Source organism: Pelophylax lessonae, assembly GCF_965119305.1.
Source record: "Pelophylax lessonae genome assembly, chromosome: 1".
Taxonomy (NCBI): domain Eukaryota; kingdom Metazoa; phylum Chordata; class Amphibia; order Anura; family Ranidae; genus Pelophylax; species Pelophylax lessonae.
The window spans coordinates 635,742,068-635,769,933 of NC_138768.1; the positions used below are offsets into that span (position 1 = coordinate 635,742,068).

Below are 27,866 nucleotides of genomic sequence, written 5' to 3' on the forward strand. Positions count from 1 at the left end.
GGCTGGATCTACTGTCAGGGTCCGGACTGGCGGCAGGAGACGGCACTGGAGGTGGATCCTCTGTGTCAGTGAGGGATTGGCGTGGACCGTACCAGGGGACCGGTTCTAAGTTACTACCGGTTTTCAACAGAGCCCGCCGCAAGGCGGTATGGACTTGCTGCGGCGGTAGCAATCAGGTCGTATCCACCGGTAACGGCTCAACCTCAAAGACAGCTGATTCAGACGCGGTACAGAAGGACAAGGCAAAGGCAAGGTCAGACGGAGCAAAAGGTCAAGGCAGGCGGCAAGGTTCGTAGTCAGGGGCAACAGCAGAAGGTCAGATACACAGGCAGGGAACGATACACCAAAAGCTTTCTCAAGGTACCAAAGGCAACAAGATCCAGCAAGGACAGGAAGGGGAAGTGTTTTTTTATAGCATTTGGAGTGATTGGACCAGGCACCAATTAGTGGTGCACTGGCCCTTTAAATTTCAGACCAGCGGCGCGCACGCGCCCTAGAGAGCGGGGCCGCGCGCGCCGGGAGGAAACCGAACGGGAGGTGAGTGGAGTCCGTGGGCGGGAACGTCCCACCGCGCGGACCGACTGAGTGAGGAGTGCGGGGGAGCGGTGCTCACGGTCGGGGAAGGTGACCGGAGCACTGCTACCCGCAGCATGCCTCGAGTGCTCCGGGGACGCTGCAGGACCCGGAGCGCTCGGCATGACATCTGTCTTTGTGTTGGAGACCTGAAAACAAATCAGTGGTGATGGGGAGATCCTCTAACTATTGTCCAACTAGCCTGAAACCCAGCTTCTCAACATCAGAAACTGTGGGGAGGACACTGGAACTCAGAGTTGCCTATCTACGTTGTGCCTTAGTCCCCAGTAGTTTTTAATGTACCATGCAACTAAGCCTCTAACTTACAGAAGTAGCTAAATCTAGCTTAAGAACCGCAGACCAGGTGGGATTGGGTTAAGTGAAATAACAGGAGCTGCATTTAAACTATTTTGCAATAAACAGGTCCACCTACTAATATACTAGATAGTAACTACTATACACATACAGTAACATAGAACTCGCTATCTGGCACTGTGCATTTGGAATATTAACAATAGGACAGATACGTCTGTTACAAGGATTTAGATACACACAAGAAACTATGGGCAGCTGCAATTAAAATATTGGTACATAGGAATACTTGCCTGATCATCTCTGCTTCTGATCTGGTTGAAAATGCAGCAACACCTGTGTGTATAGCGACATGTGGCTCAGTTCTCTACAAGTGTCTACTTCCTGGAAACTCCCCTTTATATAACATCACAGTTCTCTAAATGGGGTTTTTGACCCAGTTAGCCAGGACAGAAAGCACCTGTCTGTAACTAAGGGCCTTTTCACACAACTGTCCACTGATCCCCTGCTGATCCGAGCAGAGTGGGGCACATGACAGGTCTGTGTCTGCTCAGTTTATGCAGAGTGGACATGGACAGACCCCACTCTGCTCTATGTGCGGCTGGGTGTAAACAGACTCTGCTGTCCATTTACACTCAGCTCCGATATGGTCCACCCAAACAGAAGAAGGCGCAGTTCTCCTCCATTTTTTAGCGGGCCTAATCGGACCTGGAAGTAAGCTGGTGTAAACTGACACATTTACACCAACCAGTCCATAGTCCTTGGGCTCTCCGATCAGGTCCTCCTGAAAAACTGACAGACAGACCTGATTGAATCGCCCATGTGAAAGGACCCTGTGGTAGTAAATGCTCTGCTAATTAATAGGTAAAAAACACTTAATAGAAAATGCAGACAGTAGCAGATCCCTACACGTGTAACCTTTTCCTAAATGTCTATTTAAGAATGGGTATTTTTGGAAGCACCATCTACTGCAATTAACACACTTAAGTTGAAACTTTACATATTGGCAGCACTATAGATGAGGACTGCATGCATTTGAACCAAGCAGGGAAAGTAACTGAAAATGTACAGGTGTGAACAATTTTGAGTGCATTGTTGTTGGTCAGATTCACAAATTTCACTGATTTCAGAATGCACAGATTCTCACATTGACTGTATCAGACCTATTCAAATAACAATTGTGATGTGGGATTAGGATCATTGATAAAGTACATATGTCCAACTTCTGTGCATCAGATTTTTTAAAATGTTATGAGCCTTGGCAGTAAGTATAAGGATTTATTGCAGCTGCGTATTACAGCCCAATGTCAAGGAGATCATTTGAGTCGAGCTTAACGTTAAAACAGAACTTCATCCAAAAGGACAGGTTACGCTTTTCCTCTACCCCCTACCCCCCCCCCCCCCCCCCAACATCCTCCTTTACATTTGACACATCATTTTTTGGGGGAGGGAGCAGGTACCTGGTTTTGACAGGTACCCACTCCCACTTCTGGTCATTTTGCCGTGGCAATCCAAGTGGAAGTTTGGACCCCCACCTTCCCCTGCAGCCTTCTAAGACAGGTCACAGGTCCCAAACAGCTGTGGAACCATTCAGAAAGCACAGCACTTGCACTGAGCAGCTGGCTGTGAAGTCACCAGCAGTCACAGCCAGGTGCCCTCAGTTGATGTTGGTGCCGGGGACTGAAGCCCGATTAAGAAGCCGGCCGGCTGGGGACAGTGCTGGATCCCGGGACAGGTGAGTGTCTGTATATTATAAGCCAGCAGCTACAATTTTTGTAGCTGCTGACTTTTAATTTTTTCCACAGGTCACTGAAGAACCCCTAAAACTTATGACCCAAAATGCATTGTGGTTAATATTTAGTTTGTGCCATGGCCATAATAATAGTATAATTTTAAAGACAGATATCAGATATGGGTACAGCTACAAAACATTTAGATATTTGTTTCTTTCAGTGTATTCAAGAAACAAATACCATTAATAGCTTTATACTTGGCACATGGCAACTAAACTCAAGACAAGAAGCTAAAAGCACAGTTGAAATACTTGTATGGAAAGATTTTTACCTGCCAAAAGATTTGCATTATTTTCTATCCAGTCCTGAGACTTACATAGCCCTACCACCCCTCATAGTCTTGTATGGAAGGGTAGGGGACCTGTTTTTCTTTTGTTTTGCAGTTCAGTATTCTTACAAGCCCCCCCCCCCCCCCCAGCCTGTGAATGGACAGTTAAGGTAGTACTAAAGCCTCTCTATTTCTTATGCCTTTACATCCATACTAAGCTTAGTACTGTGTAAGAAACAATTTCTTCTGAAAGACTCAATTTCTTAACAGTGCACACGCTATCGTCCCGTTGTCTTTAAAGCTTCCTGCCAAGGAGAGTGCACATTGCATAAATACTTCAGTCCTATGATGTCTTGCACTAGTGTGCATGTGTGCCTCTTTGGGGTCCCTGTTCCTGTTGGCACAGGCAGCGTCAGCACATCCCCCTGTAGTCTAGTCCTGGGAGTATGCAACAAAAGGGTGGCTCTAAAGAACCCTGCAATAAAAAGGTGTCACCCCAAAACTGGAAGGCAGGGCCAGCACTCAGATGACAAGCTTAAATGGTTTGTAAAGGAAAAAAAAAATGTTCCAGCCCCGACCCTGCTGCTGCATCTGCCAATGAGGAGGGAGAACTCGGGAGGCTTTCATGCACTTCGCTGGATCAGAATCCATTGAGGTGATACTAAAGTTTATCTTTTATTTTTATTTTTTTAAATAAATGTAGCACATCCCCCCCCCCCCGTAGGGGTTGCAGATGAACTTGGATCTCCACCTCCTGCACAACCAGGCACGCCGAATATTCACAAGCACCCAGAGTCAGAGAACAGTCCGTGACTTTGATTTGTTTTTTCATTTGACGGTTAATAACTTGGATAGTGATGGGAGGTTAGCAAAACTTTAGCAAACTTCAGGAACATCCTCCTATATACACCTAGATATATAATCTCCTTCACTTTTCTCTCATTCACATGCTTGTTCCTACTGAATCACTCTGATTTATCTGACAGGCTCCCAGTCAGGTTAGCATCCTTACATCAGGGTCTCCATCAAAGCCCCCCTTTTACATCTGGGTCCCCATCAGAGTTCTTCCTTACATCCAGGTGTCCCTATTAGAGCCCCCCTTACATCCAGGTCTCCATCAGAGCCCCCCTTACATCCAGGTCTCCATCAGAGCCCCCCTTACATCTAGGTCTTCATCAGAGTCCCCCTTACATCTGGATCCCCACCAAAGTCCCCTCTAACATTAAGGTCCCCATCGGAAACCCCCTTACATCAAGGTCTCCATCAAAGCCAACCCCCGTTTACATCTGGGTCTCCATTAGAGCCCCCCTTTACATCTAGGTCCCCATCAGAATCCACCCTACATCTGGGTCCCCACCAGAGACCCCCTTACATCAGGGTCCATGCAAGCACCATCAAAGCTTCCCCCCCCCCTCTAAACTATGGCCTGTGGGCTACTCCTGGCCCTCTTCAAGTTTTAATCTGGCTTGCTGCTGACGTGCACAGACTGAGGATCCAGTTCACTCCAGTTCATTCAGTGTCTGCTGATAGACCCTTATGTAAAAGGGGACTCTGGTGGGAACCCAGATGTAAGGTGGACTCTGATGGGGACCTAGATGTAAAGGGGGAGGGGGGACTCTGATACAGACCCTGATGTAAGGGGGCACTGATAAGGGCAAAAATGTAAGGGGGGCTCTGATGAAGACCCAGATGTAAGAGGGGGCTCTGATAGAGATACAGATGTAAAGGTGGGAAGCTTTCATGGAGCTTGCAAGGACCCAGATGTAAGGGGGATTCTCATAGGGACCTTGATGTAAAGGGGGACTCCGGTGGGGACCCAGATGTAAGGTGGAATCTGATGGTGACCTAAATGTAAAAGGGGGGGGAACTGATGGAGACCCTGATGTAAGAGGGGACTTTGAGACTTTGAGGGGGAGCCAGATGTAAGGGGGGGCTCTGAAGGAGACCTAGATGTAATAAGGGGCTCTGATAGAGACCCAGATGTAAAGATGGGAGGCTTTGATGGAGCTTGCAAGGACTCTGATGTAAGGGGGACTCTCATAGGGACCTTGATGTAAAGGAGGACTCTGGTGGGGACCCAGAAGTAAAGGAGGAGGACTCTGATAGAGACCCTGATGTGGTAGGGGGGGCTCTGATGGGGGCACTAAAGTAAGCAGGGCTCTAATGGAGACATAGATGTAAGAAGGGAATCTGATAGAATCCAGATGTAAAGGTGGGAAGCTTTGATGGAGCTTGTAAGGACCCTGATGTAAGGGGGACTCTCATAGGGACCTTACTGTACAGGGGGGCTCTAGTGGTGACCTAGATGTAAAAGGAGGGGGATCTGATGGAGACTATGATGTAAGGGGTGACTTTAAAGGGAAGCCAGATGTAAGGGGTGGCGCTAAGGGAGACCCAGATGTAAAAGGGGGCTCTGATGGAGACCTGGATGTAAGGGGGGATCTAATGGGGACACTGATGTAAAGGGGGACTCTCATGGGGACCCAGATGTAAGAAGGGGCTCTGATAGGGTCCCCATCAGAGTCCAACTTACATCTGGGTTTCCACCAGAGTTCCCTTTTACATAAGGGTCCTATCAGCAGAAACTGATCTGGATCCTCAGTCTGTGAACGTCAGCAGCAAGCCCGATAAAATCTTGTAGAGGGCCAGGAGCGGCCCACAGGCCATAGATTAGAGCCCAGATAGCAAAAACCTATAGCAACCATGTCTAAATATCCACAATCAGGTGAGAAAAAAATAATGCTTCTAGTTGATTGCTATTCAAAAGCCCTGTATATCTCTGTTTACTTTAATAAATAGGCCTGAAAATGTATAGAACATTGAGTATGTCTTATAAAAACAGATGAATGTTACTATTTAATCATGGGAACATTGCTTTGAATTCCCGGCAGATATCACAGGCACAAATACTGAGGTTTTTTTAGTATATTTACCGATGCACCTAAAACAACAGCTGGCTGAGGTCTACAGTAAGGCTTTAATTAAACAATTATGTAGAAACAGAATGGTTTTCTAGAGGTTTGGTTTCTTTTTTTTTTTCTGCCCAATTTCACTCTTCCATCTGCCTTCCTCAGAAATTATACTAGGACAGCTTGACTAGTGGTCATTAAATGACTTATTGTATAGCTGGACAAGTGCCTAGAGCAGACTGGAGGCAAACCTGGAGTAATTACACTAAAACTCACATTTCTCACTTAATACCTGGCCTGTCTGACCCATAAAAGTCTACTATTCCAGTCAATCCAGCATTTCAGTTACCTCAGTGGGCCAATTTCTACATGTCAGCAAGTCTGTCACGGGTTTGCTGAGAAAAAGGAGGGAAAAAAGAACCGATTCAACATGCTACTAGTACCAGAAATTAAATTAACAAAAGGAATGTGCTCAGCTGTAGCCGCTGATGCGTTTTGGGACCAGCATAATAACATCTCAGAACAGCTCATTTACATTCGAACCACAGTATAACATGGAAAGAAAAATTAAAGAAGTCTGCCATGGAGAAAGGGTAATCAGATTATATGCAGTAAAAGTTCAGCATGTGAACTGTGCAGTGCTTGTTAAATCCATTGGATAAGGTGGAAGGTCTTTGAAAAAACAAAGCAAGAACGCAAAGCTAATTAGGAATAGGACGGCTTGACAGAACAATAGCTTGGCCAATATCCTGTCTGGTAATGGGGCACTCCAATCATAAGCCGTCTGTCAGTATGGAACTAATATTACAGAGACAACTCTTCTTATTAAAAGGCTGCACACGCAATGCTTAGACGCTATAAATTAGGAATTACATTCAAATTATTCCAAATATTTTATCAGTATGTCAGTAGTAGTACTGATGCTGGCATCAATTTGTTCAACTATTACTCCTAAAAGATCTTTCGGCTCAGTTCACACTTATGCGATGCGGGAAGGCTGCGAATTCGCAGCCTGTTCCCGCATCGCAAACACACCCTTGGCAGTTCACACTGCCATATGCGATACGCTGGGGGTGTCAATGTAATCTTAATGACACCCCCAGTTTGATCGCATATCGCAGTGTGATCTTGCAGTTCGCACAGGATCGGATCGCACAAGTGTGAACCGCTGTGCGATCCGATCCTGATGCGGATGCAAAAAAGGGTCCTGTGCGTGTTTGCTGCGGGTGCGGTGGGAATTTAGCCATACAAAGTGTATGGCTAAACTCGCACCGCACAGCCGATCGCATGTAATGAAGGAGCAGTGCGCTCCGACATTACATGCGAACGCCGCAGCCGCATGAATGTGAACCGGCTCTTCCATGTGAATCTAAAGATGAAATATAAAAGAAGCATTTAATTCAGTTCATCAAGATTATTTCATGCATTCTTCCACAGAACAAGCTTCAATTCCTGAATCTGTCTGCAATCAGCATCCCTTATGCCTCATTTACATGTGCATCCTACAGCATACATCTGTGTGAGGCCAAAACAGCCCACACAAGGATTCAGAGACGTTCTGTGCATCCCCGTTTAGGCAGTCCCATTCATGTCAATTGGGACACCATGGCTGCACAGATACAGACACCAATCCCAATTTAACATACGCATGGCTATGCATCTGCATCTGCACCTGCACTGCTGTCAAGCAGGGACTGTGCATGTGCAGCTGCTGCAAACTAATTGACATGGAAGCAGCGGCTGTATCCATGCAGTCCCTGCATCCCAATTGACATGAATAGGGCTGCCTGCACAGGGATGCACTGAAAAACTGCGCATCCTCATGCAAGAAACACAGCCCTTGGGTGTATTACACTCAGGAATGAGGCCTCACACTGGTAGAAGGAGGAGCAGCACTGTAAGCCAACACAAGCTCCACTGCATTGCACAGCGCTGTCAATGAACTGTTTGAACATGATTGTAGGTGAAAAGAGCAAAGTGATGCTGCATTTTTTTAATTCATCCTGTAATCATAGATTAGTTGCATGTCAGTAACCAAATATGATGTTTAACCCCTTGGAGCTGGGGCCTCCTGGCCTTTTTAACCACTTTACCACCGGAGGATTTTGCTGTCTTACGTCCAGGCCACTTTTTGCGATTCGGCACTGTGCAACTTTAACTGACAATTGCGTGGTCATGCAACGCCCTAAATTAAATGTATGTCATTTTTTTCCCCACAAATAGAGCTTTCTTTTGTTGGTATTTGATCACCTGTGCGATGTTTACTTTTTGCGATATTATTTAAAAAAAGCGACAATTTTGAAAAAATAACCATATTTTTCACATTTTTTTATATGAAATTCCCCCCAAAAAAATGTAAAAATCAAAATTTTTTATCATTTTAGGCCAATTTGTTTTCTGCTACATGTTTTTGGTAAAAAAAATCACAATAAGCGTATTTTGTTTGGTTTGTGCAAAAGTTATTGCGTTTACTAACTAAGGGAAAGATTTCTGTCATTTTTGGTGTTTTTTTTTTTAATGAGTAATGGCAGCGATCTGCGGACAGATCGGACCCTTGACTGGCATTTTTGACACTTTTGGAGGTACCAGTGACATTACTACAATAATCAGTGCTATACATATGCACTGTTACTGTAAAAATGACTCTGGCAGTGAAGGGGTTAATTTTTATTGGAGAGGGAGGGGTTAATGTATGCCTGGTGCTTACTGACGTGTGTGGGGGGAGGTGACACAGGGACAGATCGCAGGTTCAGTTATGCTGAACCCTGCAATCTGACCCTGCCTGTCACTTAAGAGATCCGCCCGCTTTGTTTACACAAGCGGGCGGATTTCCACATAAGATCCCCGACGATCGGGGGAAGAGCGGAGGTGATCACCGCCGCTCCTCCCCTGGCCCAACTCCCGCTGTAACTGAATACAGCGGGAGCGAGCCTCCGGCGGCAGGCGCGGAGAGAGGGAAATGTCTGGTGACGTAGGTACACGTCGCCAGATGATAACGAGCCACTTTGCCGCAGTACAGTCAACGTGACTGGTCGGCAAGTGGTTAAAGGGTTTAGGATGGCGGGAGGCGATTTATGATCATGTGGCTGCCGTGATCGGCAAAACTTTTGCTTGCAGCCGGGACCAAGGGGTTAACTGCAGTAGAAGATAAATGTTGGTGGTCAAGCTATGCTGTCTGGTAGGAATATCTGGATGGCAAGACCAGGTGCTCACAATTAAAACTAGTATGGCAGCTAAAACAGTTCTGGTATTTTTTTTAGCTGTGTAAGTTGCTTTTTGACTGGCTTTAATTATTTTTTGACAGTGGTTTTCTTTTGGGCGCCTTTCACATGAGCTTTCCGATCAGGTCCTCCTGAAAACTGACAATTTATAAAAGGAAGCTTTGTGCAGCTGGGTTTGCGCATGTAAACAGACTTGTGTCTGTTTATACATACTGCCCAACTGTCCTTCTTTTGGAACCAAATCTCAATGTCCTTTTTTCCTATTCTGTTGTCCCTGTTCTTGAACAAATGTGTAGATATTTATAATAAATGTAATACAAAGAGAAACTGTAGTCGTTTTGAACAAAATTAAAAGTCATCAGATACAAATATTGTAACTGCTGACTTTTAAGAAACAGATACTCACCAGCCCAGGAGTCCAGCCCTGTCTTTGCCGCTCTTCTGATTCACATCGCCGCCATCTTGACTATGGTAGCTGTCTGTGACTTCCTGCTGTTTCACAGCTGGCTTCCTACTGGCTATGAACAACATTGCACTGTGCTGTCAGATTGGTCCCACAGCCTCCTGGGGCATGTGACATGTTCCAGTAGGCTGCGGGCAAGGGGGTGGGCAGGTAAACATACATAAATCTTGTCTAGACAATAATTTGTATAAGTGGGAGCAGGTACCTGTCAGGAAAAGGTACTTGTTCCCCAAAAAAACGATTTAAATTGGAGGAGGGGGAGAGGTGGATTAGCAGTACTTTCTCTTTGAAGTGAAGGTCCACTTGAACTACTTAAAAGTGTTTCACTTCACTAAACCCTTCAAGTGGATCTTTTTATGATCACATTATTATTATTTTAAAAGGCCAGTACAAAGAAGTCATGAACAAATTCAAGAAGACATATTGATGAGCAAATTGTGAATAGTGAAGGCAACATTGGCTTATAAAAGGGATTGTAAAGGCAGAAGGTTTTTTTTTTATCTTAATGCATTCTATGCATTAACCTCCCTGGCGGTATGATTGTTTCAGATTTTAGGTGCTGAAAGCAGTACCATTATTTTGCTAGTAATTCTTAAAACACTGAATAAAAAATTATAATATAATAAATAACTATAAATAAGTTAAAGTATATATATATATATATATATATATATATATATATATATATGTGTGTGTGTGTATGTGTGTGCATGTATGGCTGTACAGCGCCATAAACAAAGCATACTTTGTACACTTTAAATAAAGTTTGTACGAAAAAAAGGGAGGGGGGTATTTGTGTGTGATGTGCTAAATCACGCACCACACTACCGCAATCAGAACAGACAGCTTCTAGAGAGGTAAAGCACTCTGGCAGCTGTCTGCTCTACTGTGAATTCATCCTAAAACCCAGCCCTGTTAGCCAGTAGGGGGGACCAACCTAATCTTTTCTCTATGGTACAGTCCTATCTCTAAACTTCCACATACAGTATATTACAGACTTACCTCTATCTTTAAGTCATATGGTTCTATCATAAACTAGGGGTTAAGGGCCTTGCCAAAAAAAGACTTTTATTTGCATATGATTAGACAGCTTTTTCTACCTAAATATCGATGAGGTCAGCTTACTGATATTCCTTTTTTGCATTTTATGGACTTTAATGGCTTGTTGGACAGAAACATCAACTGTGTAGTTATCATCTAAAATCCCTTTTAAGGAAACAACATCATTATTAGCAATTAACCATCCTAATGTTTAGCTGCATTTAAAGTGTAACTTTAGAACACCTGTCAGGTATTTTTTGCAGTTTCTGCCCCTGTTAGTGAGTGACCCTCCCTATTTTTCCTGTTTACCTTTATCACAGAGAGTGAAAATAAAAGAAAATAGCAAAGTATGTCCCTAGAACAGCAAAAATAGGGGAAGTCTTCCAATGGGTACACTAGTTCTGGTGACCCTGGTGGCAATAAGAGATTCCCTCACTTTGGAGGGATTTCCTCTCACTTCCTGTTTTGGTTGGGAATTAAAGGGAAATCTTTCCATGCAGAAAAAAAGACAGAGATCCTTCTTTATACTTCTTTACTGTTTCCAAAATGAAAAAAGGTTTGCCTCTAGCTCTACTTTACTCCTGGCAAAATTGGAAGAACCCCCATTACTTCCACCAACCACTTTCCCACCCATTCAAAATTTTTGTTCAAAAACCTTTCCTAAGCCTTTTTAACTAGTTGAATTCACCTACATGTCAATTACATGCCAATTCACTCTATGGCACTGCTCTCAGGACCGTAGACAGTGACCCACACTTGTAGTCCAAGCACACCAGCGATCAGTCTTGTTGCCATCCCTCTTTGTGATATTATTGCTGAATTCTTTAGGATCTGTTAGGATTTGCCAATGAACAGTAAATAAGGATTCAAAAAAAAAAAAAAAAAAGGCCCTTCCACTCTGCAAGTGTATAATGGAGAAGGCTTGGAGCCCAGTGCATCATATGACCATGGACATAGGTATGTTTTTGAATGCTTTAAATTTTTTTACTAAGGCGATTAACCACTTGCCGACTGCCGCACGACTATTTACGTCGGCAGTCAGCCCCTCACAGGCAGAGTGACGTAGATCTACGTCGCTAGCCTGTGAGGGCCTAGGGAGCGAGCGCGCGCCCCCGGAGGCGCGCTCCCGCGTGGTCACGGACCCCCCGCGCGTGTGACCGGCGGATCCGATGTCCGCCGCTCACTCGGCGACCGTCTCTGCAGAGGGAGAAAGGCAGGTGGCTAGTGTCATTCTCCCCTGTGTAGAAACAGTGATCATACGGTTCTACTATGTAGGACCGTTGATCATTGTTCCTACAGCTCAAGCCACAGCCAATCACAGTTAGAATCATGCCCCTAGGGACACACACCACCCCTCCCTCTCAAAAAAAGTTAACCCCTTCACTGCCAGTGTAATTTTACAGTAACAGTGCATATGTATAGCACTGATTACTGTAGAAATGTCACTGGTAACCCCAAAAGTGTAAAAAATGTCAGTCAAGGGTCCGATCTGTCCGCCGCAATGTCGCAGTACCGCAAAAAAAAATCACAGATCGCCGCCATTACGCGTTAAATAAAAAACAACAAAAATGACAAAAATCTTTCCCTTTGTTAGTAAACTCGATAACTTTTGCGCAAACCAATCAAAATACGCTTTTTGCGATTTTTTTTTTTTTTTACCAAACATATGTAGCATAAAACAAATTGGCCGAAAATGTTAAAAAAATTTTGATTTTTACATTTTTTTTTGGGGGGGGGGGGAATTTCATATAAAAAAATGTGAAAAATATTGCTATTTTTGCAAAATTTACGCTCTTTTTTTGATTATAGCGCATGATCAAAAAATCGCACAGGTGATCAAATACCACCAAAAGAAAGCTCTGTTTGTGGGAAAAAAAGGACGTCAAATTTGTTTAGGTACAGTATCGCACGACCGCGCAATTGTCCGTTAAAGTCATGCAGTGCCGAATCGCAAAATAGGCCCTGGTCAGGAAGGGGGTAAAATCTTCCGGGGCTTAAGTGGTTAACTACAATAGAGTGTAGGATATTATTGACTAAGGGGATCTTCCCTAGCCAGGCTTCAGATTAAAGCATACATAGGTAAGGAAGTATTTTACACTAATAAGAGTTAATTAAGTTGATTTCAAGTTTGAAGGTCACTGTAGCAAATGTCTATAGCAGCCTTTCTCAACCTTTTTACCTTATGAGAAACCCATTAAATAACTTTCAGGTCTCTAGGAAACCCTACTAAATCCAAGGTAGAAGGTCAATCAACCACAACTCAAGGAATCCCAAACAACGTGTTCAGGAACCTTAGGGTTCCAATGCACCCTGGTTGAGAATGGCTGCTCTATAGCAAAAATGTAGGAAGGATAGTTTTGTCTACATAAATATTATACGTAAGCATCTGATTCCCCTTGATGTCTAATTCTTAATAGAGAGGTATGGACTTTATACTCACCTAGGTGGATGAAGTATCGATCCGATACTACATCTGTATTCCGCCGCCTCTGCCCCAAGAACTGAGTGATCAAACACCTCTGAATGCTCAGTTCTCCCCTCCACTTTTAGCAGAGAGCTGTGACTGTCAGTCACTGGTTCACTGCTCTGCCTCTCCAGTGCTCACTGGAGGGGTGGGCTGTTGAGGGGATGGGAGGAACTGGCTTAGGCTCTGTGGGGATCTTTCCCGAGCCTGGACCGGCTGAGTGATGTCAGCCAACAGCAGACTTTAGCCCGCTGTCGGCTGAAAACGTGCCACAGGAAAGACGAAATGAACTGTGCACCTGTGAACTACAGGAGAAGTATAGCTAGGATTGCTTTGGCTGTGCTTCTCCTTTAAATCTGCACTGCAGGCAAATAGCTAAATACACAGTTAAATGTCTTATTTGTCAAAGAATCCGTAATTTTTTTATGCATACACCTCTACTAGACAGCACAGTATATAAAGCAGCTGTGCTTGGCAGGGGAAAGATTACCATAAAATCATGCATAGTACAAGTTTCAAATGTGGCACCCAACAGAGGTAGGTGTGTGACCCAATAGGCTCTTATTCCCTTTTAGCAAATCCAATGTGCTGGTGATACATTCCTCTCAACTCTATGCTATGCCTAATATGTAACAGAGGCAGAATAGACTAAATCTCAGTTTTTTCCTATATAGCAGCGTATTTACTTGAATTTAGTTAGAAAATTAGATAGAAGTTGTAGTTCTGGAAACAAAGGAATTTCCATACATTAGGAGCTAGAATGTGTGTTTTGGCCAGGATTTAACCCCACTGGAGAAACTCAGTGGATGCTGTTTTTCTGTTTAAAAATGAAATACATTCATCCGGTAAGAGCTATTGTGAATTACTTTCAGTCATCTCAACAAAGCAGGATGTTTTATGACACCTTTAGACTTTGGGTCTCCTTTTAGTTTAACAACATGCCTATTTCAAGCAAGAGGTTTCAATTTAAACAAATTATTTTATCTGACTTTTCTACTAAAACCCTTTTAACTGCCATAGGGGTCAGTAACCTCGCAAATGACCGTATTTGTGGCTTAACTTCTCAAAAATGCCTTCAAACTTATTCTGGTGAGTTTTCAGCTATGTTTCCTAGCTGGTTCTGAATACACTTTGTTAGGTCAATTTATTCATGTAATACTTTTCGCTCGAAATGAAAACAGCCCAGGGCAGGCTAAAACTCTCCATTTAAGCTCATAAATGCAATTTGAAAAAATGTGATTGGAGAAATGGAGCTAGAGTGACCTCTGGTGGTATTTTTTAAAAATGACTATACAGAATGATAAACTTGAAGCATTGATTGAGAAAAGAAACTGATTTACCAGGGGTGATTTACACTGTGCTTAGTAAATAAAGTGAAGCGGTGTGAGTGTCCATTCACATCAATGCGACTCAGCACTGAGCGATTTTTAAAAAGGTGCGATTCCAGTGTGATTTGGGCCCCATAGAATATACAAACCTTAATAAGCACTTCAGCTCCAGAAGGTTTACCCAGCTTAACCACCCTGCCATTTTTTGCGATACGGCACTGCTTTACTTCAACTGACAATTATGCAGTCGTACGATGCTGTACCCAAATAAAATTGACGTCCTTTTTTCCGCACAAATAGAGCTTTCTTTTGGTGGTATTTGATCACCTCTGCCGTTTTTATTTTTTGCACTATAAACAAAAAAAAGACACACCCGATAAAAACATGTAAAAAAAATAAAATTTCTTCATCAGTTTAGGCCAATATGTATTCTGCTACATGTTTTTGGTAAAAAAAAAAAATCACAATAAGCGTATATTGATTGGTTTACGCAAAAGCTATAGCGCCTACAAACAATGGGATATTTTTATGGAATTTTTATTTATTTTCTTTTTTACTAGTAATGGCAGCGATCAGCGACTTATAGCTGGACTGCGACATTGCGGCAGACAAATCAGACACTAAGTGACACTTTTTGGGGACTAGTGATCACCAAGTGATCAGTGCTAAAAAATATGCACTGTCACTGTACTCATGACACTGGCAGGGAAGGGGTTAACATCAGAGGTGATCAAAGGGTTAAATGTGTCCCTAGGGAGGGCTTGTTAACTGTGTGGGGGGTGCTTGTACTAAGGGAAGACAAAGATCCGTGTTCCTGCTTAGCAGAAACACAGGATCTTTGTCCTCTCTTGTCACAGAATGGTGAATTGCCTTGTTTACATAGGCAGACCGTTGTTCTGCCTCTGTTGGAAACGATCGGCGGGTCCTGGCAAACATCGGGTCCGCCAGACCTGCTGATTGGCTCGCGCTGTGTCCAACTACAGAGCCGCAAACACAGGAGTAACAGGCAACATACAGGTAGGTGATTTCACCTGTAGGAGACACCCCCCAGTATATGTAGGTGGGGCAGTAGGCATCTATTTAAAGTTGCATCCAAGTAGCACTACATAATGGAATTGAAAGTCAGATCAAATGGTTGATATTTTTGAGAATTCAGTGTTAGGTGTTACTAGAAAACCTGACAGAGGATGTTCTCCACTCCATCATACAAAAAATACAGCTGATGTAGTGTAAGTCTGAGACAAATACAGAATTCATAAATCAATATGTTATTGTTCTGCTACATTGAAGGTTTATGCAACTGCTCCAAAAGCTGCTCAGTGACTATTAAGCTGAAGCAGGCATCCAAAATCATTTGTGGTACCTAACTATCTTCTTTCAAAGATAAATAGGAGTTAGTGGGAAGATTGGGACTGATTTAATAGAGCTGTTGTGCTTAACAGCACATCGATCATGTTGGGACAAAGCATAAGCATCCCTACAGTATGTACTATGCACGTGTGATGCAAGCAGACAACAGTGACAGTGGCTGCAACCAGGGCCGGCCTGGCCTACCGGGATACCGGGAAACTTCCCGGTAGGGCGGCAAGTCCACCTGTCCTGGGGCCTCTTTGAGGGCAGTGGCGTCCATAAAGAACATGTCTCCCGTCCCGGCTTACATGGAAACTGCGCATGCGCCGATCTGAAGAGTGCCGGGCTCGGGAAAGCTTCGGCATTTTCGGCCATACAGCGCATGCGCAGATCCGGTGACGTAATGGTGCCGGAAGGCGCCATTTTTAAATGTATTTCCACTGGTCTCCATGGTGATGTGCGCCAGCCCGCCGACCGGGCAATAGGACTGGACACCTGCGGCCTCTGGTCAGTGATCACCAGTTCTCTACCATCTATTGCACAGCCTCTGACCACCTGTCATATTTTGCTTTCCTGTCACATCCACTGCACAGCCTCTGACCACCTGTCCTGTATTTCTATCCTGTACCATGTCCGCACAGCCCCTGACATCTCCTGTACCATGTCCGCACAGCCCCTGACATCTCCAGTACCATGTCCACACAGCCCCTGACATCTCCTGTACCATGTCTGCACAGCCATTGACATCTCTTGTACCATGTCCGCACAGCCATTGACATCTCTTGTACCATGTCCGCACAGCCATTGACATCTCAGGTACCATGTCCGCACAGCCTAAGATGTCTCCTGTTCCATCCAATATGCAGCCTCTGACCATCTGTCCTGTGTTGCTATGCTGTAGCATATATTACCAGAACATATCTGTCTTATCTATATATAATACACTTTTCAAATGTGCTTTAAAATGCATTGTTTTCCCTTTTATGAACAAGAAAATAATGACGTTATATTGTTGGGCCGGTATAATAATACTATGGGGCTGGTATGAAATTATTTCCAGGGCTGGTTTTTATTCCCAGTCCAGCCCTGGCTGCAACCTACATAGGGTGAATTTACTAAAAAGTACTGATTTGGTATGCAATTTATGCTTCAGAATTGGATGCACTCTACCTAAGCAGTGAGGTGCCTAAAAAGAAAGAAAAAGTGATTTTTAGTCGATCTGACTGCTGTTAGGGGTTTTACATGTACATCTCAAGTAGGATTAAAACCATATGAAGTGTGTACTGATATAATTAATGGAGACTGTAAATAAAAACCATAGGTCTTCATTTAGACTTTGAGGTTGATACGCATTTTTGCTGCCCGCCAACCGCCCCACCTTAAAGTGAGAGTAAACTCCCATGTATGATTTTTACCTATAGGTAAGCCTATAATAAGGCGCTCCGAGCGGAAGTGGGAGCGGGTACATGTCAAAACTATGTACCCGCTCCCCCCCCCCCAAAAAAATGACATGCCAAATGTGGCATGTTGGGGGGTCAGGACTCCCTAAAGCGGAAGTTCCACTTTTGGGTGGAACTCCGCTTTAAGCTGCAATAGGCAGTGGACATTGAGATTTTTAATTGCTGCTTCGTTTAGTGCCCGCAGCAAAGTTGACCCAACATGTAGTGATCAGCGGGCAGCAGGCCCAGTGAAAGCTACACATTGAAGTCAATGGGGAAGCACAGCAAATGCCCCACAACCAAGTGCAATGCACAAGGTTGCAGCGCATTTGTCAGCAAAAATGGGGTTAAAACAGACATTGAATTGCAGATCGGGCTTCAGAGGCAAGGGAGAGTTAGACACATGTCTAAATACCCCAAAAGTAAAAAGGTATACTGCACACCATGCTTAAAAGAGTTGTAAAGTCAGAAGGTTTTATATCTTAATGCCTTCTGTGTGTAGCAGCCCCCCCCCAGCACCCCCTAATACTTACCTGAGCCTCATCTCTATCCAGTGATGGCCACGAGTCCCTCCACGGTCCAGGACTCTCCCTCCGTATTGGCTGACACACAGCCCAGTGCCATTGGCTCTCGCAGCTGTCGAACAAAGTCAGTTAGCCAATCAGGAGAAAGAGGGGGCAAGCCGAACCGCAGCTCCGTGTTTGAATGGACACATGGAGCTACAGCTTGGCTCGGGTGCCTCCATAATAAGATGCTTGTGAAATTATGTATGGTGCGCTAAATCCAAATAAACATATAGTAATATTCAGATAAAATGAATCTAGTGCAAAAATCATAAAGTCCAACAGTCCAAAATAAAAATCTTTCAATCCGTGATGATTTAATGCAAAATCAAGGTGTAGAAAAATCAAATGATATCAAGTTGATAGTTTTGAAATCCCTCCACCTAGTGAATTTCCTCCTTACCCGGCGGACGAGAGGTAAGTGCAATAAATAATAATCAAGGAACACTCTTCATGTGACAACACCAAACGACCGTGCTCTTCACCACTGGTGCAAAAACCACAATAGCCTCTTACCAGAAAAATGTAATAAGTACGCTCTGGAACCACCTTTGTGCCGGTATTCTGCTCCCTTCCCCTTCAGACCGGGCGTAGCAGGCTTTCAAAGGTATATCCTCACAAGAAGCACTTAAATATCCTCCATGATAGAGACATGCAATAAAATGATGGCTGATAGTGGTGCACTTACATGAAAGAAGTATGTTCACGCTTTGGAATTACATAGAGCAGAGAGGATCTCCTAGGGGTACTCGTGTCCGGCTGCAGCGCGGACCTCGAGTGACGTTGTGATGGCACGCCTCCTTGCTGATGCGTTTCCTCCAATAGGACTTCAACAGAGATAGGAGGTTTGCTGTGGGGGTACTCAACAGGAGGGAGGGGCTAGGAGCAGCAAAGAGGGACCTGAGAAGAGGAGGATCCGGGCTGCTCTGTGCAAAACCAACTGCACAGAGGAGGTAAGTATAACATGTTTGTTATTTTAAAAAAAGGAGACTTTACAATCACTTTAAGGTAACACTGTGCCAATGTGCTGATACCCAATGTGTCCACAGCAAGCAACATGATGATGACACTCTGGAGCCTCTGAACAAGTTGACAAACACCTATATAAGTGCTGCCTTTTTGGTCCAATAGCTTGGGACATAGGTTTTTTGGCATGGTGCCTTGATTGGTACATATGCATTTCTTTGCAAAGCCAGCTAGCCACACTGGATTTTTTAAACTTTCAACAAAAAATGTTGAAGTGTTTGGATTTTTAACATGCCCAGAGACTTGTATGAGACCATCAGTTACATTTATTTGCTAATTCCCTTTAGCGTTCTCTACAATTATTACATTGTATCTCTTGTTGCAAGGAACAATATATATTTTTCTCCTCAGTTTCATTTAGTGACTATAATTCAGTTTATTACTGCTGCCCATAGCAAAAGAACTTTCATTCTAAAAAGAAAATATATATTGGCCTGGGTCTCTGGTAACTCCTTCCCTGCGTGTCACTAGTACAGTAACTGTACAGGCGGTCCCCAGGTTACAAACATCTGATTTACAAACAGGGGGAGATAACAGGAGGTGAGGAGAAATCTAGCCCTAGGAAGGGAAATTCACTCCTGTAAAAGTTCTCATGGGAAAAAAAAGGCATCTCCACTGAAGCTTTATCACCAATCCTTGTTTCCACAACAACCCCAAATTTTCAAAATCCAGTTGTCAAAGGGACAGAAAATGGGATGAAATCTTCTGAACTGGGGCACAGACAGCAAAACAAATGGTACAGGGGTGTTAACCCTTCCCTATGCTATCCAAAAAACATAAAAATGATTATTTTGGCGGGGGCTAAACTTAAAAAAAATATACCTGTTCTGACTTACAAACAAATTAGACTTAAGAACAAACCTACAGTCCCTATCTTGTTTGTAACCCGGGGACCACCTGTAGTTACATTACTGTAGTAATGTCCCTGGTCCCCCCAAAAGTGTTAAAAATGTCAGGTAGGTGTCCGATCTGTCCTCCACCATGTCGCAGTCCCGCTTAAAATCGCTGATTGCCGCCAATACTAGTAAAAAATAAACAAATTTAAAAAAAATGACATAAATCTTTCCCCTAGTTTGTAGACACGATAACCATCAATATACACTTATTGGGATTGTTTTACCAAAAATATGTAGCAGAATACAAATTGGCCTAAAATGATGAACAAATTAAACTTTAATTTATGTTATATGGCAAAAAGTAAAAAATATTTTTTTTTTTCAGAATTGTCGCTCTTTTTTTATCGTTTATAGCGCAAAAAATAAAAAATCGCAGAGGCGATCAAATACGACCAAAAGGAAGCTCTATTTGGGGGGAAAAAAGAACATCCATTTTTTTTGGGTACATCATCAAACGACCACGCAATTGTCCGTTAAAATAACGCAATGCCGTATCGCAAAAAATGGCCTGGTCATTAAGAGGGTAAATCCTTCAGATCCAGAAGTTGTTAAATACATTATATATTTGTATATGGCATGTCAGAGTCTTCCACTACAGATCACCTTGTGTAATGTGCTTCATTACAACAGACAAAAGTGGATATTGTGTAGCCGTCCTGGAAAACTGAATAAAAGTTGGCAGAAACAGTAACAGCAAGAAACAATTAGGCGTTTAGCACTGTCACAGGTTTGTGGCCAGGTCTCCCTTTTACTTGGCACTGTTATTCTAACCCCACTTAAGCCACATCGAAGGGAGGTTAGCTTTGCATCTCTGGGTAAGTGCAATGATGATTACATTACAGATTTCACAGCTGGTATTGCTTTACTGTCACTTAAAGGTGAGTGTTATTACATGCAAATGACATTTCTAGACATATATTCTTTACAGGTCCCATCACTCAGGGAGTAGGTAGGAATTTAACAGCTTGGTACGAGTGATATTTGAGTAGAACACACTGGAAACTAAACAACATGTCCCATTAACAATTCATACCTGGAGATGTGAGTATGTGATGGTTTGTATGGATCGAAATGAGCAGCTTTGGTATTGCAGCAAACAAGTAGGCAATGGTCAACATGTTCCAAGTCCCTAATTAGGCTGTCAACATAGAAAGTTAGAATATCATTCAAGATTCTAGATAAGGATATGTACTCTGATTTAAGGAGAAATTGTGACTTATTTCCCATTATCTCATTACTGTTATTCGCTTATTAAGCATGTTTCATGCATTCCTATGAGATTGAATTATTGTTGAACTTTCGCAACTACAAAGAATTCATCTGTGATATTTTCCATAATATCAAAAGGCAGGGTATATGACATGTATATAACTTATTCAGTGCCCAGGGCTATTGTGACACATTCACTTACAGTATTTCCACCCCCAAAAGCTAAACTCCACCTCAGGTATATTAGAGATGTAGAGAAAACATAAACTTAAAATACGCTTTAGGGGGGGAACCTCTGGGGGAATTAAGAATAGAGAAAGATCTGGGAGTCTTAGTAGAAGATAGACTAAGCAATAGCATGCAATGTCAAGCTACAGCTGCCAAAGCCGGCAGAATATTAGCTTGCATAAGGATGGGGAGGTAAATCTATAATCCTACCACTTTACAAAACTCTGGTCCGACCGCATCTGGAGTATTCTGTCCAGTTCTGGTCACCAATCCTCAGAAAGGATGTGTTGGAACTGGAAAGAGTCCAAAGAAGGGCAACTAAGCTATTTAGGGGATTGGAGGACCTAAATTATGAGGAGCGATTACAAGCACTCGATTTATTCTCCCTAGAGAAGAAACACCTGAGAGGGGACATGATAGCGATTTACAAATACCTCAACGATGATCTCAGCATAGAAAAAAACAATTCAGTCGCAAGGAGTGCAAGAGGACACAAGGCCATTCAATGCGATTAGAGGAGAAGAGATTTAACCTCAGGCTATGCAAAGGGTTATTTACAGTAAGGGCAATAAGATTGTGGAACTCTCTTCCACAAATGGTGGTAACTGCGGGAAGTATGGCTACTTTTAAAAGACTCTTGGACATATATCTCCAAGATGAAAACATTCAGGGGTATGACAAATTAATATGTCCACACACACCTACACAGGTTGAACTGGATGGACTATTGTCTTTATTCAACCTCAACTATTATATAACTATGTAAGAGATGTTTTTTATTGTACAGGGGGATTTTCCAAATTGTCCGAAATCTCCTTATGAGTGTGCCCCAATCCAGCACTTAATTACATCAAGATTGAAGTATCCAAAGCACCCCATATGTCCTGATTTCAGTATCAGGCAAGGATCGCGGAAGAAATAAACACATGTTCATGACATGCAAGGACAGGAAGATATCGCCTCACGCAATTATACTTAGGAAGATATTTGCCCATCTACAGCCAACCTAAAGCAATTTTGTTTTAAAAATGTAAAAAATGCTGTCAAAAAGTTATAGGTGAAGGCAGTTAAGAGCAGCAATGCCCTTTACTATGCCCCAATCCCTGGGCTATTTTGATCAGGCAAAGTGTCAGCATGTCCTGGTAGTGTCGAAGTTTGGCCAACTCATCATTGCTCATAGAAATTCTTACTGGCCAGGGAAGACACTCATCACAGTGATGGGCCAATAGAAATGTATAGGAAAGTAAGGTAAGTTATCGCAACAGAAAGTGCAGAAGCTAGGGATGAGCTTGGGTGGAACCTGGGAGAAAGCTGTCACTCCCACCCACAGACACCCTATCAACTGTGCCTACACTAAGTGCTCTTTCACACTGGTGGCCAAGGGAAGTAAAAATAGGCAGATGAGTTGCAGTTTTACTGCCGCCGGCCACCCACTGGAACTTATTACAACCTGGAAGGGCTGTACACATGCCGTGACTTTGGGGGCATGCTGGCACAAACTCTGAAACTTGCCCATTGAGATCAATGTGCCAAAATGCACAAAAGTTTTTTTCAAGCATTGAGGTCCACTGCCTACCATTCTAAATGACAAGGTTGCCTTAATGCAGAACACCTCATTAACCAAAAACACATGGGTCAATACAGTGCATAGTGTGGATTTGCCCCTAAAGCTTCTGTACGTCAGATAAAGCAAATCTATATTTTATTTTGAAAATTCTTTATTTAAGAGTTTTTATGGGTCCCAAGGATCCAAAGATTACCGGTAATTAACAACTCAGGTGTATAGGATTACACAGGGGTTTACTTACTAAAGCTAGAGAGGGCAAAATTAGTCACAATTCTGCAGAGAAACCAATCAGCTTCTAACCTCAGCTTGTTTATTAATCTTTAGCAATTAGGCCCCATGCACACGGGGCGTTCAAAAAAACGTACGTCCAAGCTAGTTATAACGCCGGGAAAAACCGGCGTTAAAAACGCGCGTTAAACAGCGTTTCTCAAATTATGTTAATGAGCGTTAAGCCGCGTTAAGCCGCGTCAGCGCTAAATAGCGTTTTTTTAAAAAATCAGTCCTCCTCCATTTTCCACACCCAAAATAACCACAATGCAATGTGTGGAAGCCATTTTGGTAGGAGAGAGAGAGAGGAGAGAGCATTTTCATATCAGTTGTGAATGTTTCTTGTATTTTCGGAGTATTTTTTGTATTTCTGAGTCATGGATCCTGTTATGCAGAAGGTTGATGAGGCGATCCTGCTCATCATCTTGAGAAGGATGCGTAGAAGGAGACAGTTGGAGGAGGAGAATGAGAGGAGCAGACGGCGAAGGTTCTGGGTGCATCCTGTCATGTTGCAGCGTCTGTCCGTGGGGTACTTTACCACCATGTACACCCAACTCATGTATCCGGACAAGTGGTACAACTTCACACGTATGTCCGTTCCGCTTTTCGATGACCTGCTGGAGAAGCTCAGGCCAAGGCTATCCAGGATGGACACGAACATGCGAAGCAGTGTGTCACCGGAGGAAAGGCTGCTTGTGACACTTCGGTAAGTGAAATCATTTGTGGGTGTTTTGTATAGGGTTAGTACTTGGGTTAAGAGGGTTAGGTGGTGAGGTCCTAGTTAAAACATTTTCAATGTATTTTTGAAAGATAGATGTAATATGTAATCATTTTTTATTTTTATTTTAGGTTTCTTGCTACTGGCCAAAGCTTTGTCTCCTTACACCACTATTTTCTGCTAGGTGTCTCCACGGTGGCCAAAATTGTTAAGGAGACATGTGCGGCAATATGGGAGCAGTTGAAGGAGGTGGTCATGCCGGAGCCGACTGAAGAGATGTGGGAAGCAGTTGTCGACGAATTTTGGGAGAAAACCCAGTTCCCCAACTGTATCGGTGCCCTTGATGGAAAACACATCAGGGTGAAGAAGCCCCCCCATTCCGGCTCTGCATACTTTAACTACAAGAAATATTTTTCTGTGGTACTCCTGGCATTGTCTGATGCCCATCTTCAATTCCTTGCTGTTGATGTAGGAGCATATGGCAGCCAGGGTGATGCCCGCATCTTTCGAGAATCGGCCTTTGGACGTCGGCTACACGAAGGACGACTCAACATACCAACAAGCAGGCCGCTACCGTGTACTGAGGAACCAAGCTTGCCATTGGTCATGGTGGCCGACGAAGCATTTGGACTGGCAGAAAATCTGATGAGGCCATACAGTGGCTATGGACTGAGTCACACCAAACGTATATTCAATTATCGGCTGAGCCGAGCTCGTCGTGTTGTGGAGTGTGCGTTTGGTGTGTGCTCAGCAAAATGGAGGGTTTTGCTGTCATGTATGCAACTGGATGTTGACAATGCCACCAAGGTTGTCCTGGCCTGCTGTGTTTTGCACAATTTCCTAAGGAGAAGCGACAGGAGCAGCGTTGAACCAGAGCCACGTAACCCCATGCACCGCGTGCAGTTTATGGACTTACGAACAACAGCACGAGTCATGACCATCAGAGATAAGTTTGCGGATTTCTTTGTCTCGCCTGATGGGGAAGTGGCATGGCAGGATAATTTTGTCTAAAATCATTCATCTTGTAAACTTTGTGATATCTTCACATACAGCTTTTATTAAACATTTATTTCAGTTCTTTTGATGTCTATCATTCTTCCATTGTTCCAGTTCAATGTTGCATGTGGCAAGTGTGTGCCAGCCCTGGTCTGTGCATACACTTGCCACATGCAGAAGAAGGAGGGTGGGTTTCCTTCTGCATGTGGCAAGTGTGTGCCAGCCCTGGTCTGTGCATACACTTGCCACATGCAGAAGAAGGAGGGGGGTTTCCTTCTGCATGTGGCAAGTGTGTGCCAGCCCAATGGCCTGTGCATACACTTGCCACATGCAGAAGAAGGAGGGGGGTTTCCTTCTGCATGTGGCAAGTGTGTGCCAGCCCAATGGCCTGTGCATACACTTGCCACATGCAGAAGAAGGAGGGGGGTTTCCTTCTGCATGTGGCAAGTGTGTGCCAGCCCAATGGCCTGTGCATACACTTGCCACATGCAGAAGAAGGAGGGGGGTTTCCTTCTGCATGTGGCAAGTGTGTGCCAGCCCAATGGCCTGTGCATACACTTGCCACATGCAGAAGAAGGAGGGGGGTTTCCTTCTGCATGTGGCAAGTGTGTGCCAGCCCTGGTCTGTGCATACACTTGCCACATGCAGAAGAAGGAGGGGGGTTTCCTTCTGCATGTGGCAAGTGTGTGCCAGCCCAATGGCCTGTGCAGATGTACTTCTATTTCAACATACAACTTTAAAAAAAAATGAGGCAAAATATCATTTCAAAAAAAGGTTTTTATTCAAATAAACACAAAAAAAAGAAAAAAATCACAAATGCTGGTAGGTGTATCCTGACTGATCGTCCTGGCTTGACCGCGGTGACTTCGAACGTGGATAGCTGATGTCAGGATGCGAGTGGGTGGCTTGGACATGTCGTTCCTGCGCAACCTCATGGTGGTAAGGGGCTCCAGGTAAGTTTGGTGGCGGGTACTGGGTAGGTGGTTGGGAGAAATCAATGGAGGAGTGGGGTGGGAAATAGGAGGGCGTGGACAAGACAGGTGTTGGGTGGCGTTGCGGAGGGGACAAGGTAGGTAGGTGGCGTTGCGGAGGGGGGCGGTATTGAAAGTGGGGTGTTAGCGTTGCTGAGGTCACAGAGGGCATTGGGGGATCAAGAAAAGTGTTGAATGGATCGTTTGATGGTGGCGGGCCACCACTTAGTTTTGCATGCCTATATTGTGTCATGATGGCGAGCACACGATCCATACAAAGCTTTTCTTCAGGTCCCCCAATGTCCTCCAGGATGTAGTATGCAGCACGGCAGAAGGCGGCGCGTGAGTTGCCAGGATCGAGGAACACATCCCCACTGCGCCTCTCCTGCCGCACTTCCTGCAGCAACGCTAACACCCCGTCCTCGTTTTGAGGGACAATACCGCCACCCCTCTGACGCTGATTGCGGCCACGGCCACGCACAGCGCCATGGCCACGCACACATACCTCGTTGCCACGAACGGGTACCTCGCCACGGCCACGCCCCACACCACTATCGGGAATTTCTTCCACAGCACATTCCTGGTCCCTGGATTCCTGTTAAGAAAGAAAAAGGTTCAGTTTGTCACATACATACAATGAAGAAAAGAATGGCAGACAGACTAGACAGACACTAACCTGTATTGTGGATTCATCGCAGACATGAGATCCACTGGATTGGATCGTCATGTCACTGTTTTCAGTGGCAGCACTGGGGGGTCTGTCCTCTGGTTCTTCAACCACCTCCTGACTAGCATCCTGAGTCAGGTCCGCAATATTAGATGTTGTCCTGAAAAATATGTTAAAAAAAATGGCTGCAGAATAGCAATACATTCACAGAAAACGATGCTCTGAGCACCCCTATATGTAAGTCAAAAATACAGTATGTGCGACTTACTCTCTACTGCTGTCTATCATTGCTTGACGCAGGAATGCCAGGTGGTTGTGGTACACGTGTCTTCTTTTGTGGGAGGCAGCTGCACCACTTGTGTTAGCTTTTTCCTCCTCTGTCAGATCCCTCCTGACCCGATCACGCAGGGACTTCCACCTCTTTTGGAAAATTTTGCCTAAGAAGAAAAGTGAAGTAAGGTTAAAATATGCATTCTTTGTAATTATACAGCACACAAGTCATGCATTTCTGAAAAACTTACTTCTTTCCTTCTTCTCTGCGGTGCTCAATCGGTCCCAGCCTGGTGTTAGGGCTTCAGATATATCCATCCAGGTTTTTGATTTTTTAATCCTGTCACTATAGAAGGGATGGGAGACATCCCACAGCTCTGGATGGGCCTCAACTGCAGAGATAAGCTCTGTCTGACCTATATCAGCAGCCATTGTCCCTCTCTCCTGTATGTCCACACAGACACACCCACCCACCCACACGGCTGAGCAAAGGACACTTGGGAAATGTAAAAATGCATTTCCTGTGTTTTTACTCCATTACAGTGACCAATCACATTTCTGAAAATTTCTACAGCTTAATAACGCCGGACGCTGGAAAACGCAGATAAAAACGTTAAATAGCGTTAAATAGCGTCAGGCGCTTTTAACGCTCTAACGCTGGGCCTCAGAACGCGCAGGCCGTGGGTTCTTGTTGCAGCTGAAAAACGCTTAGGCCACTTACAGCTTAAAAACGTCTTTGTGTGCATGAGGCCATAGAATAACATGGAGGGGCGTTTTTAGGCTGCAAGAGGAAAACGTCTGACGCTGCTTACAGCGGCGTTAAAAACGCCCCGTGTGCATGGGGCCTAAAACCTGGAAGCTGATTGGTTTCTTTGCAGGATTGTGACTAATTTTAGTAAATAAACTCCAGAGTGACAGAGTATGGTTGATGAATAATAAGATATCTCCATCTACAATAACGCTAAACAATACCCACGATAATACCTTGTAACCTACAAAACAAAAAGAGTACTCCAGATGACCTGACCAGATTCTTCTGGTATTAATACACTACGTCTGTAGTATCCTTCCTGATTATTAATTGGTGAAAGAAAGGGAAAAAATGACTAGTGGGTATCAAAGGGGGCTAGCAAAGTCGTAGAGAGAAAAAAAGAGAGACCAGAAAAGGGGGAGAGAAGGAAGACATAAGGGAAAGGAAGGAAGCCGCTCCTCTCTATACCGGGACAAAACATTCAAAACCAAATCACTAAAATCAGAAAATTTTGGGGGGGGGGGTCTCCAAAAAGTTTTTGATACTCAGGGGTATGTAGAAACCCACATCAATAGA

At 44.0% G+C, this 27,866-nt stretch overlaps 1 protein-coding gene across 1 annotated transcript; it reads left to right on the forward strand.

Annotated features, from left to right (window-relative positions):
• Positions 1 to 23,890: 23,890 nt before the first annotated feature.
• Positions 23,891 to 24,646, forward strand: LOC309544496 (uncharacterized protein; the record flags this gene model as incomplete). Its single annotated transcript, XM_082243402.1, has 1 exon — positions 23,891 to 24,646. One exon carries the CDS (start codon positions 23,891 to 23,893, stop codon positions 24,644 to 24,646), a length of 756 nt encoding a protein of 251 aa, XP_082099528.1.
• Between the last annotated feature and the right edge of the window lie 3,220 nt (positions 24,647 to 27,866).